A 17,434-nucleotide genomic window follows, 5' to 3' on the forward strand; every position below is an offset into this window, starting at 1 on the left:
TAAGCAACAAACATTTTAGTCTGAGGTTGATAACTTACAATTCACTGAGCACTCGGGAGAAAATAATGTACTAAGGATAAACCTATTCTATTTCATTAGTTATCGTGTGTGTGTGTGTGTGTGTGTGTGTGTGTGTGTGTGTGTGAATATAACAATACCTGCCAGTATTCACTGTTAGACATAAACCCTTTTCAGTCTGGATGCTTGAGTTTCAAATAAATAATAATTTGATGACTAGATAATAGTCAGACAAATGCTGTGGTACTTAATCATTCATTTGTGTGCCTACAAACAATTAGGCACAAGAAATCCATAGACAACAGGCACAGAACCTCCTCTCAAATAGCAAGCAAGTGAATCAGAAGTAACCTGACATTGGCAACAGGAATAATTACTTGTATAGAATTATGTACACTGAGTTTTCAGTAAGAACACAGAACAGGGGCACCATATTGTGACCTAGGTTAGTCACAAATGCTTTTTAATGAGCTTCTATAAGTAAACGCTCAAATAGCAAATAGAAGTTGTTAGTGGAAGATAATGTGGTGATAGTGGCTTTTGTGAGAACATTCCAGGAAGTGGGAACAAGTCACAGGTATGAATTACATGACTTATTTATGGAACCACAATTTTATGGCTAGAGAGAAGTATCATGGGGGGAGGGGGGGGCTAGCAGATAAGGAGATGTGAGCAGGGGCCACACTGTAAAGGGTCTTATGCTTATGTGCTGGGGCCTTCAATTTTACACTGTAGCTAGAAGACTTTCTCAAAGATGTTAAGCTAGAGGTACAAGATCTGATTTGTTTTAGAAATATGACTGGGGCAGTAATTAGAAGGATGGATTGATTTAAGACTAGATTAAAACAAAGAGATCACACACACACACACACATATACACTCAAAATCAGAAATCATCTCTTGATCTATGTATGTTTATACAACTTATCTCTTTGCAAGTTATATATAAATTACCTGTTCATTAATGTTATTCATGTTAATACCAAGTACAAAAATTACTCCCCACATGTTGTTATGCACCATGCAATTTCATATATACCCTCCTTTTTAAATTAAATTTATTGGGGTGACATTGGTTAAAAAAGTTATGTAGGTTTCAAGTGTACAATTCTGTAATACCCTTTTTAATGCCAACAATAAGTAACCTTGTGAAGCAACATTATTAGTCGTAACTTATTCTTGAGGACAATCAGTATTGGATATGCTCAGCTCAGTGCCAGGCACTCAATAAATAACTAATAGTTAAATATTAGCTTGCTCATGATTATTTGGCTTGTTAGGTAGAGTCAGGTTGAAAGTACAAGTAGTCTCAGGCCTTGTCAGTTACCATTCCGTGGACCAGCATCATTTCTAAAACACAGGTTTTTGGTCATAGCCATACAGGCTTTTTGGTCATAAACAACATGCAGCACAATACCTCACAAGGTAGGAGGACATTTAGAACAAGGCTTAAATCACCATGACATTTTGTTCAATAAGTGATGCATGCTTCTATATAATAGAAATGGATTGCATTCTAGAGGGTTAGAATCAAACCATTCTTTGTACGTTGAACGGTAGATTTACTAATTTACAAGACTTATCTGTTGATTAGGCCTCGTTATGATAGAGTGGCCTTCAGGACACCGAGGGCTTGTTAAAGGTTTAATGCTATATTTAACAATTTTTTATTTCGCAATCAGTATAGATTCACAGGAAGTTGCAAAGAAGTGTGCAACCTTCATCCCACCTCCTTCAATGTTGACACCTTGCATAACTATAGTACAATGTCAAAACTCAGAAATTATCAGTATAATTTACAAAGTCTATCAGATTTTATCAGTTATACAGGCACTCATTTGTGTCCCTCTGTGTGTGGGTTTCTATGCAATTTTACCAAGTGCAGTTTCATGTAACAAACACTACAACCAAGACACAGAATAAGTCTATTATCACAGACTCCCTTGCAGCATTTTTATATAGAACACCTCCTCCATTCCTAATCTGTGACCACCATAATATGTTCTGGATTTCTATACTTTTATTCCAAAAATGCTATGTAAAAGGAATAACACAGGATGTAACCTTTTGATACTTTTTTTGACTCAACATGGTGTCCTTGAGATCTATCATAGTTGTATTGAGTATCGAGAGTTCATTTCTTTTTCTTTCTGAGTAGTATATTATGATATAGATGCACCACAGTTTTCTTTTACAGTCACACATCAATGGACATTTGGGTTGTATTGAATTTATGGCTATTACAAAGAAAGCTGGTGTGAATGTTCACGTGCAGGTTTTGGTGTGAGCATAAGTTTCTGGGATAAATGCCCAAGTGTGGAATTAATTGCTGGGTCATATAGTGATTACATGTTTAGTTTTAAAAGTCATTGCAAAGTGTTTTCTAGAAAGGCTTTTCCATTTTACATTCCTACCAGCATTGTATGAGACACCCAGCTTCTCTGCATCATTGTCAGCTTTAGTGTTCTCACTGTGTTTAAAAATATTTTAATAAAAATTGCATATATTTAAGGTATACAGGATGATTTGATATACATATACATAGTGATTACGATAGTCAAGTTAATTAACGTACCATTTCCTCACATAGTTACCATTTTTGTGTGCGATGAGAGCACCAACAATTTACTCTCTTGGCACATTTCCAGTATGATTCAATACAGTATTATTAACTGTAGTCCTCATGCTGTACGTTAGATCTCTAGAACTTATTCCTCCTACATAACTGCAACTTTGCATCATTTGACCAACACCTGCCCACGTCCCTTACCTCTCCACCCCTGATAACCACCATTCTACTCTCTGCTTCTACGTATTCAACTTTTTTAGATTCCACATGTGAGATCATGCAATTTTTTTCTTTCTTTCTGTGTTTGGCTGAAAGTTATTGTCCTTTATAAAACGGGAAAGCTGTTATTAACAATATATTTACATATAATGTAATTTACTTTTCATTGCAAAAGTCTTGTCCTTTCTCAGAGGGATTATTTGCAATTTGCCTTTTAGTCCCTCCAGGATAAACTACTTAATGGTCAGTGCCTCTTTTTCTCTAAATATCTTAAAATAAAATCACGACTTCATATTTACACCCAAATACGTATCTTAAGCTCTTTTAGGTTATTAAAAAAAGGGATTTCTTCTTTAAGAGATAGACTGGCAAAGAGCAAAGAGTAAATGACCAATTTTTCCAGGATATCCACACTATTAGTTACCTATATACATATGGAATCAGAACAGTGATATGTATTATGGAGGGATATTACATGGTAGGGAAATTTCATCTCCTTAGGGAATCCTGACATTTACCCAGAAAGAGTGGCTCATAAGTGGAAATTGGTGTTATCTACGTTAAAAAGACAGGGGAGGAATGCTCTAGATAAAGAGAAAAGCATGTGTAAAAGCCCTATTGCAGAAAGAAGCAAGGTCTATTTAAGGAACAGACAGAAAACCAGAAGGGTGGTGAGGCAGGGGAAGGATTATGGGAGATGTGTCAGAAAGGAAGACAGAATAGGACAGGAAGACATTGTTTAGATCTCATATTATTTTGGTTTGCTTTCCTAGTAGCCAAGAGAAACTACTAAAGTGATTAAATGGATGCTGATATCAAATTAAGATGACTGGATTAATTATAAAGAATAGAATAGAGAGAACCGGAAGAGGGTGTACACAGACACCAGAAAAGGAACTGTTTCTGTATTCCTAGTGAGAGAAAGCAGATAGGGCTAGTGTAATGGTAAAGGAGATGAAGAGAAGTAGATCAATGGATATTGGGAGATAAAAACCAAAGAAACAGGGAACGGTTTAGACACAAGTGGGCGAGAAACATTAGTTTCAAGGATGAAAATTCTAGCTTGTGAAACTGGATGGATAGTAGCACTGATAAAGGGAACAATGAGAAATGATCAGGTTTCAGGGGGGTGGAGGGCAAGTTCAGTTTGGGGCACTTAGACTGGAGGTGACTTTGTCACATACAAACGGAGATGCCAACCAGGCAGTTGAAATTCCAGTTTGGAATCCATTGGAGAAATCTGAGTTAGAGGTATAACTTGGTTTGTTATCAGCACATCAGTTGGGTTCATGAAGCCACGGGTATGTGTGCAATGATCAAGGGAGGATTACAGAGCCAGAAGAGAATCATGCGAAGACTAAGCCCTGAGGAATCCTAATATTTAAAGGTCGAGTAGAGAGAATCAGCCAGCAAAGTAGACTAAACAGAAACACCCAAAAGAAATGGAAATAAAACCAGGAGAGTACAATGCGTGGATCTCAAGGAAAGACAACATATTTTAAAGGGAAGAAAACAGTTAATATTGACCACTGCTAAGAAAAGGAGTGCTTTTAATGGCATGATGTTCTTTACTTCAACTAAACTCAGGTGAAGTTTGAATAGAAAGGAAATGAAATCATAACATTTTAAGAAAAAAAAAATTCAGTATCTAGTCCAATTGATAGATATAAAGAATAGAAACATAATACTTTATTTTATTTTTTATTTCTATCATACTTATTATAGTATGATAATCACATTTATAATCCCATTTTCTTCAAAAAATTAACAAAAAAACTCACTAACATAGTTACCTCTGGTATTAAACATTAAAATTAAAAATGACTAATAACTCCTCAAGAAATAAATAAAATATTAAACTACAAATCTCCATTATAACTGGGGAGTAATAATTGTATACAATAAACTTTCCCCTTTGTTTTCCCAACTGTGTTGCAGCACTCTTTATATATTCCTAGTGGAAGAATTGATTTTAGTTTTGTTTTTAATAATACTAACTGATTTTATAAACATTACTAAAACCAAACACTTTTATATGCAAACTACTTACATTGTAGGTTGTGTGTGTATGTGTGTGTGTGTGTGTGAGAGAGAGAGAGAGAGAAAGAGAGAGAGAGAGAGAGAGAATCTATTCACACTAGCAATATTAAAAGAATCGAGGTAATTCATTTCATTCACCATACTAAGTCATAAAATCTTTCATTCCTAGGAAAACGATATCGCCCACAATCTCACCTAAATTTATACAGTAGTAAAATAAAATAAAGAGAATGAAGACTGATTAAAATGGGGGAAAAAAATCCTAACTGATCTTCATATTTTATATCGCAATACAACTTATTGTCATTTATAGCAGTAAACTATAAAAAATGTGTGTTTGTTTATTTAATAATATAAAACAATGCTGCATTTGGTTGAACCAAATTTCTATTGTTTGATCAGAAACCAACATATTGGGTCTCTGAAAAAGGTATCCGTGATGTAATTTATTTATGTAGCTAATCCAAAGATCAGTGGCCTTAGAGCTAATAAGTAGAAGACGCATTTTAAATATCAGTTGAAATTTATAACCATTAAATTTTTCTATTTGCTAGTCAGTTATTGGACAATACTAAACAATCTGTACCATGGATAAAAACATGATAATCAATAGGCTTTTTGTTTGAAAATAAATTATCATATTTTGGGGCACTTTGAGGGGGTTTTTCTGACTTCCCTTACATCCCACCCTCATCTACACACCTTGAACCACTCTGCTCCAATGTACACATGACGTTTTATCTTAAATATGTAGATAGATAAGTGTACATACACACCTTTTGATGAGATGACGATATAATTGCTTACAAAGCCCGAGAAACTCAGTATCATTTCTGATCATAGATACAGAAAATCCAATGTTGACATTGCTGTGCAGGGTGCACAATGCTTTACTCCAGAGGTGTCATCTACTGCATAGCCTAGTATTTGCAGTCTATGTATAGTGTATATTACATACACATATACAAGTATATACCACCACACTGTGCATAACTAACATGAAGTAAAGATAAAGGAAAATTTAACTACGTAAAAAAGCAGTAGTAATTAGAAATTTAAATGAACTTTTTTTTTAAATACTACTCAGACTAGTATGCATCATTACCCTTAAATGTCATATTAATCTATGCAAATTATTTTTGTTCATAGTACTAAACCTTACTCATGGGGGCCCTATTCTCAGTTTTTTGTTCATCTAGCACAGTTGCCTGTGCATAACTGAAATAAACTCAGAAAAAAAATCTACTGAGACCAGTCTGAAGAAGTTTGTTGTAGATGGTTACAAACAGATCAAGGGCTATATTTTGTCCTTTGATGAAATTCACAAAATGAGAAGATTGAGACAGGAATAAAATAGTGAATGGATATCATCATGGACAAACAGCTCCCTAAGGAGGTCCGGAGGATGAATGCTGGGCTATTCATGACATCTCAGTTTTTATCTAAGAAATCATAATGTACAAGTTTCTATAGTCTTTGAGTAAACAAACCAAAAGAATGAAAAACATTCTTAATGGAACATATAGTAAGTCCTCACTTAATGTTATCAATAAGTTCTATGACTTTAAGAGAAACATGTATTAATATAATGAAACCAATTTTACCATAGGGTAATTGATATAAATAAGAGTTAAGTTCCTATGACAGCTCATCAACATTATCACAAAAAGCCGTTGAACAAAACGACATTATTTGAGTACCTGCTGTACTTAGTTCTTCTTAGAAGATACTATGATTCCTTCCATTTTCTGTATTGTTCTATCCTCTCTGGAGCTCTGAGAGACCCTCTTCTTTATCAAAATCTGAGAGTTTCGGCAGCTGACTGGTTAAGAACCTTGGATCCTTAGGTCCACTCTGCCACCGTTCAAATCCTGACTCCACTATGTACCAGTTGAGCTACCTTAAGCAAATGACTTAAATTCCCTGTACCTGGGTAATGTCACATTACATATGAATTGATTATATCTCCATACCACCTAGAGTTACTATGGGAATTAATTGAGATACATGTAATATTCTCAGAGATATGCTTGATGGTACAGGCTTGCTAAATGCTATATATTAACGTTGAAGACTAGGTGAATCTAGAATAGTGCTATGACATACAAGGTGCTGTCAATAACTGCTCATGTAGGATAGATCAATGCCTCATCAATCCTTGTCTATACGACAGGCTCCTTCTACTCATTCTCTAATTCACATCTCCATATGCTCACACTCTAAGGCCTGTTTACAAAGGTGGGTTTTTCAATGAAACTTCCATAATCACATCATCCATAAGTAACTATTTGTGGTTGATTTGTATCATGCTTTGTAAACTCTCTTGATCTACTAGAGTAGTCCATTTATAAGCATGTGTGTTATTTTTCTCTGACTTACAGAGTTGCAATCTCATAAAAGGCAGAGAGAACATAGCAGGTGTTCACAATGTTTATTTACAAGCAAGTAAAAACCTAACAGCAAAAAGTTGCTCAATATCACATTAATACTCTATCTCGTCTTACTTCCCCAAAAGCTAACAGATAAGTACATTACACTCATTCATGACTAAATTTCAATTACTCCAGTGCCTTCTGTCTCTTCAGTACAAGTCTAGTTTTATTTAAACTGAATTGTCAATGTTTTTAAAGTATTTTTACCATTTTTTCAGATTTAAGAAAAATCAATTTTACTAATGGTTCTCAAGAAATTTTAGACATTTCTCCAATAAGTACCTACGTGTAGATTAACTAAAATAGCATTAAATAAAGTGCAAACTTACCTTATCATATCTATGCAATTTTGTATCCTCTAAAGGATGATTTTTCATATTGCTTAACAACTCTGACTGAGCAATTGAAATTCAGACTATGATAAATGTTTTACACTGAAGGCTCATTTCATTATACAGTAGTCCGTTGAAATGGGGTTTCCGAAGAAGGTATTTTTAGGAAGCACAGAGTACAGGAAAAAGCTGAATACATTATACAATTTAAATATTTATTGAAGCTTTCCTACTAAGGCAACATTTTGGTGATATCTCACAGCCATAGCAATACGGGAGAGGAAATTAGGGGTAAATAGATGGCAGAGACAGTGGAAACCAAGACACCTAGTACTGCAGGTGAGATCCTCATTCATAAAGTCATTCAATTGGGGATTGAAAGGAACACTACTTTTTACAGAAATATTATTTTTCATTATTCTATCTAGACACTGCTTCTATGTTTTGTGCTGTTTTTGTTGTTGTTTTTTTGTTTGTTTTGTTTTTTTGAGTTCTCTTGTCTTCCTTATTTAATTCCTGGCCTCCTTCTTCTCACACTTTCTAGCTGGTCTCATCCACACTGGATGGCTCACATTTTAAGTCCCCAATAATGATTTCATTTCTAGGCTTCAGATCCCCACATCCACAGCACCTACAATCTCCATAAAACAACTCAGCATCCATACCTCCAATCCTTCCCATTATTCCAGCTTCCCTTCAAATCTTCTTTTAAATGGCACCATTATCCATCCACTTCTCTATGCCATGAAGGACACCACATCAATGCAACATCAATTCCTATTACTTTTCTCTCAAATATAAATCTTGAATAAATTCACCTCTTTCAACTTTACTGTCATTATTCTAGTCAACATCACCCTCTTTTGCCCCTAGAGAAAATAACCAGATTGATAGCCCTTCCCCTACTCTTAACAACTCCTAATCTCTTCTTCACAAAACAGAGTGATAATCTTAAAAAACAACCCCACCACAAATATGTACCTGTCACCCCCCTACCTGAAATCCTTAGAAGGCTGTCCATTGATCACACCATAAATAGAAAACATCATTCCCATGACTTCTCAGGCTCTTTATGATTGGACCCCAGCCCACTGCTTCAGCTGCATGTTTGGGCCAAACTTTCCCTCAACTATACTCTCGGAAAACTGCCTTTGTTTTAGTTTTTTCTTCATACCAAGTCACACCTTCACACATATTGTTCACTCTGAACATGACATTTTCCCCACTGAACAACTATTCCCCAACCCCATCATTCTCTGTCTTACTTTGAATGGCATATTCTTAAGAATTCCTCTCCAATTTCTAATACTAGTCCAGTCTCACTGTTACACGTTTCTATAACAATGTGCGCTTCATTCTATAGCCCTTGTCCCAAATGCAATTTAAATACTATATATGCAGTATATATAGCATACACACACACACACACACACACACACACACACACACACACACACACAGAGGGTGCCAAAAAAAATGTATACACATTTTAAGAAAGGCAAAAACTGTATTAAAACTACACTGATGGTAACCACTTTGAGCAGCTCCTGTAATTGCAGAAGTCAAACGTGACTTGTATTCATTGTTTCTTATCAGTACATATTGAGTATTACAATTGTAACAGTTTTCCTTTCTTAAAATGTGTATATATATTTTAACACTATATATATATGTATACACACACACACACACACACACACACACACACATATAATATATTTCCTAAATTCTGATCTCAGTGAAGTCACTTGTTTAAAACATTATCTCCACAGCATAGCACAAGTATCAGGCACAAAATAGGCATTCAATATGTATCAGTTGCATAAATAAATAAATGAATGAATAACAATCTGTTCCTTCTTTAAACAGTGGTCACCCAAACTCACACAATACAAACTTTACAGAGTCACTTCTGTTGATATTTTTATTTCTGGATTTATCTTGAGAGCACATCTATTTCCAGGCATTTAGAGTAAATCACTGCAAAGTCCGGAGGCTTGAATGAAGTAAACTCTGTGATAATACTTGGTGCTTTCTGACATAGCCCATTAGAGATGGGGTGTGTACACCTAATCCAAAGGAATCTTCAGGCTCTTCAGCAGCTGTTCACATGGCTCCTGACCTGCCCTTCAGGCTCTACTAAATCAGGATTCCTCAGCTGTCTGAGCTTCCAGTAAGTTCTTTCAGTTAACCATCTATATGCCAACATTGCTCATGTCTGGTTACACTCTTTAGAGTCTATTTTTCCCTGTTCCTTCCTAGTTATTTTCCAATATATGGGAGCTATTGGGATTCACCACTTTCATAGATAATACCATCAGTCCTTCAACTATTTCGATAACATTTTGTCTACCTAGTCTCTAGTTTATTTCTAATATTGCCCTCTTGAGTATCAATGTAAAAAGGAATTACTCAATTTGCATTTGATGGAAATACTTGAGAAGTTCTGATTCTGTTATTTTCCTTTCTTCTTTCTTTAGTTTGACCTCACATAGTTCCCAAAGCTAGAATCTGCACTTGTAACAGCGTGCTGACTCCCATGCCCTTTAAGTCAGCACTTAGCTCAGGTTAAGGTAGAATGGCTGCTGTAATCTGATAAAGGAGCAGACAAGTTGTATGCAGATAAAGATGGGTGCCAAGAATGAGCAAAAAGCCACTGATGTTTATGCCCTTTTATAGTCCTGATTCTATGACAGTCTTAGCCAAAAACAGAGTAGAAGAGGGAGAGTAATTTAAAACAAAACAAAACAAAATCCAAGGAGAAGGTAAAAACATTGAAAGAGTACCCGCTTTATTTGCCCATAATTGGGCATAATATGACACATTATAATGCACATTGTACTCAATTAATACTGGTCTTTTTGAGACATCAATTATTTCATAATGGTGGAGGTAAAGTATATCTAAAAGTTGAAGATACACTGGCAAAAGATCATATATTATTTTGGCATATTTAAATTCCTCATTGCTGCAATAACCATGAATGGGCTGAAGATTTATTAAATATAAACTAAAAATATGACAATTCAAATATCTGATTTTAAAAGTTTATTTAAAACTGTGTTAACTCATTCAGCTATCTACATGATGACTTTATTATTAATACATGGAAAAGCATTGGCTTTCATAATGCATTTTAATATTCCTCCTATTCATTAAAACCAGATTTCTACTAAAATAAATAAATAATAAAACTACAATAAATATAAGCAGAGGCAAAACTTCCCTTGGATTCTTTTACTTGAACAGTAACATGAGACTAAATAGTTTTAACTAGCCTAGCTATATTTCAGCTTCCCAAACTGATGTATAAATATATCAATTTTACAACAATTTGAATGTATGAAAAATTATTTCCTTAAAATTATATGGAATCAAATGCTGAATTAACTGTTCTGGAAGACCCACGAACTACAAAAACACAACAGCAGCATTTTACCAGCATAACAAAGAAATGACAGTTCCATTCCAGTTAAAGTGTAATTGGGAATTCTCCCCACCTTTCATTAGTGAAGAATGAGGTGTGTAATGACAAAGGGAAAGTGAGGCACTGAGGCAGAAGGCAAAGGGTAATAAAGGAGACTGAAAAGAAACTGATCTCCCAACTCAATCCAGATTGCTAGGAACACTTGTTTTCTCAAGGCTTAATGTCATTACATATATGATGCAAAATCCCTCTAGGGATTGTAGGACCCCAGAAAATGGCCCTGTGTGTTCTTTCACTTAGTGAAATTCCCAGGTATTCTGAATGAGTGATGTGAGAATAACATAAAGATTGAGACAGAGTTGAACAGAAATTGTTTGTTAAAATGGCAGCCCAAGTGGAAGACTGGAGCTATGGGAGAGGGAATGCTGCCCTTTGGTTTTGCTAATGGGCACGAGGTGGAGGTGGTGTGGTCATAAGGATGCTTGTAAGCATGAGTCAGCAGGGCCATCCATTTCCTCTCCTCGTCATCTCTGCCTGCTGCCTATCAGAACTGCGACTGAGAAATTTAAGATACCCTTTAAAAAACCCGACCAAGCCTCCCCTCTTCCCCCCGCCATATTCAGGGCAGTAATCTCGAATAGGAAAAGAAAAAGGCCCTGGGAGTTAAAGTGTTTCAGAATCTCTGGAGGAGGCATCTGGCTTAAAAAGGGTAAATATGCTGTAATATATGGGAAAAACAAGCTTTTTATACTACACATTTCAGAAAAAAGTAAACCAAATATTTCAGCTGTTAATCTTCAAACTATAGTTTGCATATGAGTGAGTTACAAAGAGCAGGTTTCCTCTCACCTTCAAAAGGAGATAGAAGAATGTCTGAAGGACGCGTTCACTTTTAATATTAACTTGAGGGAGCTTGAAATTTTACAAAGAGAATAATTTTAAGGACAATTCTACATGTGCTGTAAGCAGACAACCCCCTCCCAAACTGGCAGAACAAAAAACTACACTCTAGCATTGTCAATTTAACATTCACATCTGTTTTAAAATTAAACTTCAGAACTCCAAATATGTGTTTTGAATACCACTCTGTCAATGTTGTACAGAGTGAAACTCCAAAGAAGATGAATTAATAGATGTTCTTCAATGAGGAGAAAGGTAAAGACCACAAGATGTTTATTTGCTTGTCTGTTTGCATTTTGAAGATCAATCTCCTACATGGAAAATACTCCCCAAAGACAAATATTTTCGTGAAATTCTGCTTTGCAAGTTGGTAGCATTTAATCAAAAAAGTCTTCTCCTTTCCCATACTGCAGTCGATGACCTTCCCCCCCAAAATGTTCTGATATGAACCAACTGCCCTGATAACAGAACACAAATCTCGGACTACAGCAGGACTTTGTCAGAAAGAAAACCGTTGCCTCCCTCTGAATCCAACGCAAACTTGAATGTACTGTATAAAAATAAACCAAGGTCATCATTATTCCTTCTCATTGTGATTTGGCTTGCCTTCAAATCACATACCCTGTATATCTGAAATACCTACACTGCCTCCATTAACTGAGTTTGACATCAGTTTAATCAATGTATCTTTTCAGAATAAAAGGCAGAAATGTCACATTCCTACCATTATACATTTTTTAAACTCTCTAATCTGCGTTAAATAAAAGCTGGTCTTTGAGAAATAACCTATGCTTTAAAAAAATATAACTAGCATTAATTTTATTTTAAACTGTAACTGGGAAAAGATTCATCCACAACACATTTCTTCATAAAGAGGTGACTTCCCATGAAACCTTGAACACTTAAGCCTTGAGGCACTACACTTACGTTTCGTTGGACAGAGGACGTACTTATTTCTAAATTTCTTATAAATGAAGTGAATTTAAAATAGAAAATAAGTAAATGAACATAACATGACCTTTAAAGAAAAGTTAATTTCCAATTAATTGTCAATGTTTCTCTTAAGTGATTAACTCTATAATTACATGTGTACGTATGTTTCTATAAACATTTATACTCACACCAAAATACCATGTTTTTTGCATTTGCAATAGAAGAATAGTTTAATGAAAAATATAATAAATCATTTTTAATAAGTTAGGAAATAGTACAGGAGAAAGTGGAAGGGGAAGGAAGGTTTGGGAAATCATTGTTTTATCCTTGTGATAAAGCCATGATGAAAGATAATAAAACAGAATTAAAAAAAAACCCACCTTGTATTTCTAAGACAACAAAGATTTTAATCTCTTTTATTAAACCACACAAGTGGTTAAGAAACTTGACAATGTGTTTCATATGTAGCAAATGACTTAGAATACAAGGATTTCAAATGAATACTTCAGGACTCACGAGGAAGCTATACTAATATCTCTGTCCAAATTATGAACAAATATTTCAGTTCTGTCTAGCTGGAGTAGTGTCAACCAACAACTTTTTTCTTAAATGACATACACTTACACAAAACACTTTGTAGTCTATTTTGTAAGTTTTAGACTAACTCTACATGACGTTCTCCACTCTATATTCCATAATATTATGCCATGTAAGAGACACAGAAAGCTTCTTATTAAATTAAAAACTATACTCTCTAGTTCAGCAAACTCTTTTTCACAGTTAAGGTATCCTTAAAAGACTCTGCAGATGAAATTTTAAAAGATGATTTTATTAGACCTCAAGATAATTTGCAATATTTAAAAAATTTGAATGAAATGTATATTTGCAATAAATTATTTGAATAATTCTTTGCAAGGCAATATTTGAGCACTTCTAAAAGTGAACAATTCTTGTCTTAATACAATGATCCTCTCTATTAGTTGGTAACTATTTTGATTAAAAACCAACCAAATGTACTCTCAAGGTTTTCAAACTAAGGCAATTTTAAAAACTAGACACAAATGTCAATACACTCAAATAGTAGCATGTTGTCAATTAGTAAAAGTTAATGTATAATATAACCTTGTGAATATCTTCATTTTCTTTTCACAAACCCATTGTCATGTAGCATAAACATTACCCGATAGTTTTAAAATGTACTATCATAAAGTTGTACAGGGCTTGTCCTGAAAAGGTTAGCTATCTTCAAATTCTAGCTAAGAGTTTAAAAAGTTATTTGAATATCTATGACAAAACAGACAGTAAGTTTGCCTTGCTTCATTCCAGAATTGAATTTTTGCTATTCTTTCTCAATTTTTATATACAATGGTTTATGGTTTTAATTTTGTAAATATACTGATTGCTTGATCAATCAATTATGTATGTGTGTTGCAAAGAATATAGGCTACTGGATTTTCGTAATATTAGAAAATGGAATAGTTTTTCAATTAGAAATCAATTTTTATGCTCTCCAAGAAATTTATAAAATAAGGGAATTATATAGAAATGTTTCACTATATATAAACTCTGGAAAGACCTAATGTGAGCCAGCAATTGTACAATGTTAACTTTTTTCCACAAATTTTTCTCACAGGCAAAACTTCTGTTGTGACTCTTTTTCTAGAAGTTTAGAAGAGTAACTTATTTGGAGAGATTTACTTTTTTCATTCTTACTTATAAGCATTGCCCTCATATCTATTTCAGAATGACTATAATCCAGAAGTCAAAGGCAGGAAAAAAGATTATCTACTTCATCCACCTCTTTGGGACACACTGTGCTCCTCATATATTATTTTTATTGTTGTGTCACAGTCAATTTTGAAATTTTTCATTAGTCATCATAACTTTCTTAAAATAAACAAAATAGTTGTGCTTTATATAAAATTCAAACTAAAAAGCTTTACTGAAAAGCTAGGTCATCACAGACATGAAACAACACAGTGACTTTACTGTGAAATATAATTAGAAGTCTCTCATGTTTTTACGGTGTTTTCTCAAGAAAAGTGTCTGATCATTTGCTGGCATAGATCATATCATTATTACAGAAAAGAAGTTTCAAAATACTAAATGTAATATGAGAAAGGAACTTTTAAATTAAATACTTATCAACACTTTTCTCAACCTCCATTTATCCATCACCATTCATTTTATTTTTTAAATTTTTCCCCATGAAATGCCAGATACAATTTTTCTAATCTTGAGATCTCCACAAATCATGCCCATACAGCAATTAGTTCATTGAGAATATTTGCCAGGTCACTACCCCAACATATAACCGTTACTAAATACAGAAGTATCAAATAATCAAGATAATAACTCAGATACACAAATGAATTCACAGCAGTTAAAATGGTTTGTTGCAAATACTCCAGGCCAGTGATGCATGTTCTATTACTTTAGTGGTTTCTTAAATAAGAAAGATGTGTTTGACTATATTTGTAAGAACAAAAGTTTAAACTCTACCTCATTTCTACTGAAAAGTTTTCACAATGAGAAACATGTACACCTGCACAACTATGCATACGCAGAATATATAACATTTATGGTTATTCACAAAATATTATAATTTAAAATCAATCTGTCTAATCAGTGAGCTTGTCACAAACTAAAAGTTATGCCACTGTAAAAAATATTTTTACTTTGTACTTACAACAGTCCTCTACTTCTTCCCACCAAAGCATTTGGAAAATAAAATGTGTATCGAGGCAGCGATAAAAATCTTGGTGAAATTTCTCCCAACTTTATTGCTCCAGTAGGTTTAGGAATGATGAGAAACCAAACAACTCCAGCAGCCTTTAAAAAATAACACTTTGGTTTTTCCTAGTCCGTTTTTCTCTGAAGCTAATTGCCTCCAAGATCTGAGTCCTGTAAGGGGAAAGTGAGTGATCCTAACACTGAGTGAGTCAACACAGTAACTGATGCCAGGATTCTGTAGAGGCCCCTGGATATTTCAAATTCCAGGACCTGCGCAGAAGCAAGTGACCCGCCTCTTCTCTCAAGTTGGTTTCCCATAATAGGACTGCCCATGGTCACTACATATAAGGTTGTGCTTCCAGCATGGCAAGTCCTGTGAATTCAAATAATGTTCAACTGTGTTCTGATTAATATCCAAACCAGAATAGCACAGTGGACACAGTACTTGCTCTCAAAGCCTTCTTAACATAAAACCTCTTTAGTGCAAAACTGTAACAATACTTTCTGTAACCTCTATGCACATTTCTAAAATAACAGAGCAAAAATTCCTGATGCAGAATAGACTTCTAAATGCGTTTCCTTATTTTACGTTCTTAACAACACTAAACATTTCACTCCACTAAACAAAAGGAAATGCCCAGAATAATCTATGCATGCATTATGCATCCACTGTTTACCAAACTTAATTTCTACTCTGGGGATCCAATCAAAAGTCATGTATTGATGATGTCAACAGTCTGAGTAAGAGAAACAACAGAAGAATGGAACAGCTGAGCTCTGAAGGCAGAATGAGTATAGGTCTCATGGGATAAGGTTCCAGCTAAAATAAAGAACACTCTAATAATGGAACAAAGAAATCTTACTCAAACATGAAATTTCCATTGTAGCTTTTGATAAAACATTTTTAACTAACGAATTACTCTTTCTTCAACTTCTTTAGTGACAATTATTACAACAACATTCTCTTAGACACTGAGTTAATGATAAATTTTTTAATTCCTCGCAATAGATGCTTTTTTTCTGTATTAAATGAACACAATTGTAATGTATCATTCAACATGTTTGTAAATAATTATTTGCCACTAGAAGGCTTCTTTATCTTCTTTCTTATTTTTATAATTTATTTATACTAAATTTATTGGGGGTGACATTGGTTAATAAAATTATCATATTTTTTATTTTTAATGCAACAGGTAAGCCCAATATTTATAGGAAACATTGGTAGCATGTTTTAGAAAGATATTCCTTTTGCAATTAAAATAATCTGTGTTAAAATTATTTGTCTGAGTACTTTTATAGTACCATTTGTTAAAGTGACAGTCTCATTTTTTTATGTCAACCATTCAATTGCTTGGAACAGAAATAAATTATAGACAAACATACAGAAAAACTGACACATTGAGTCAAACTATGATATTAACCTTAATAGTGAATTATACATTTTATATTTCAGAATATCATTATCATAAAACTACCATTCCTCCCTAACAAAATCTATATGAAAGAAAATATAAGGCCTAATGTTATGTAATTGTATTTAAAGTGCTATTATTAAAAGGATTTAAAATGTTCTTCTCCATAGCTTTCCTCATTTCCTCTCCTTAGCGTGGTTGTCTAAATATGCATATAAGCAACAATTTCATAAAAACATAAAAAAAAATGTTTTAGGACTGACATGGATCCAAGTCTGCATGTTAGCATCAATGCTCTATGCGATGGCTATCATATCACTCAGAGTACGAGTTCCTTTACACCTTGTACTGTGAGTTTCCTACAGATATAAACTCATGTTTAGGCTAAGGCATATGTATAGTTTTATCAGTGATTTGTA

General features: G+C 34.1%; 1 protein-coding gene across 7 annotated transcripts in view; it reads right to left on the reverse strand.

Moving 5' to 3' along the window:
• The window catches only part of DMD (dystrophin), a 2,125,071-nt gene that overhangs the window by 1,989,805 nt on the left and 117,832 nt on the right, over positions 1-17,434 (reverse strand). For 6 of the 7 annotated variants that reach the window (XM_074323912.1, XM_074323913.1, XM_074323914.1 and 3 more), the window contains exon 1: positions 15,560-15,829. The exons of the other annotated variant lie outside the window; for it this stretch is intronic. In XM_074323912.1, the coding sequence (XP_074180013.1) occupies positions 15,560-15,590 (31 nt within the window). In that variant the 5' untranslated portion in view covers positions 15,591-15,829. Of the gene's footprint in view, positions 1-15,559; positions 15,830-17,434 lie in introns of those variants that run through there. 7 annotated transcript variants of the gene reach the window in all.

This window comes from Rhinolophus sinicus, chromosome X (genome assembly GCF_036562045.2).
Source record: "Rhinolophus sinicus isolate RSC01 chromosome X, ASM3656204v1, whole genome shotgun sequence".
In the NCBI taxonomy this organism is placed as follows: Eukaryota; Metazoa; Chordata; class Mammalia; order Chiroptera; family Rhinolophidae; genus Rhinolophus; species Rhinolophus sinicus.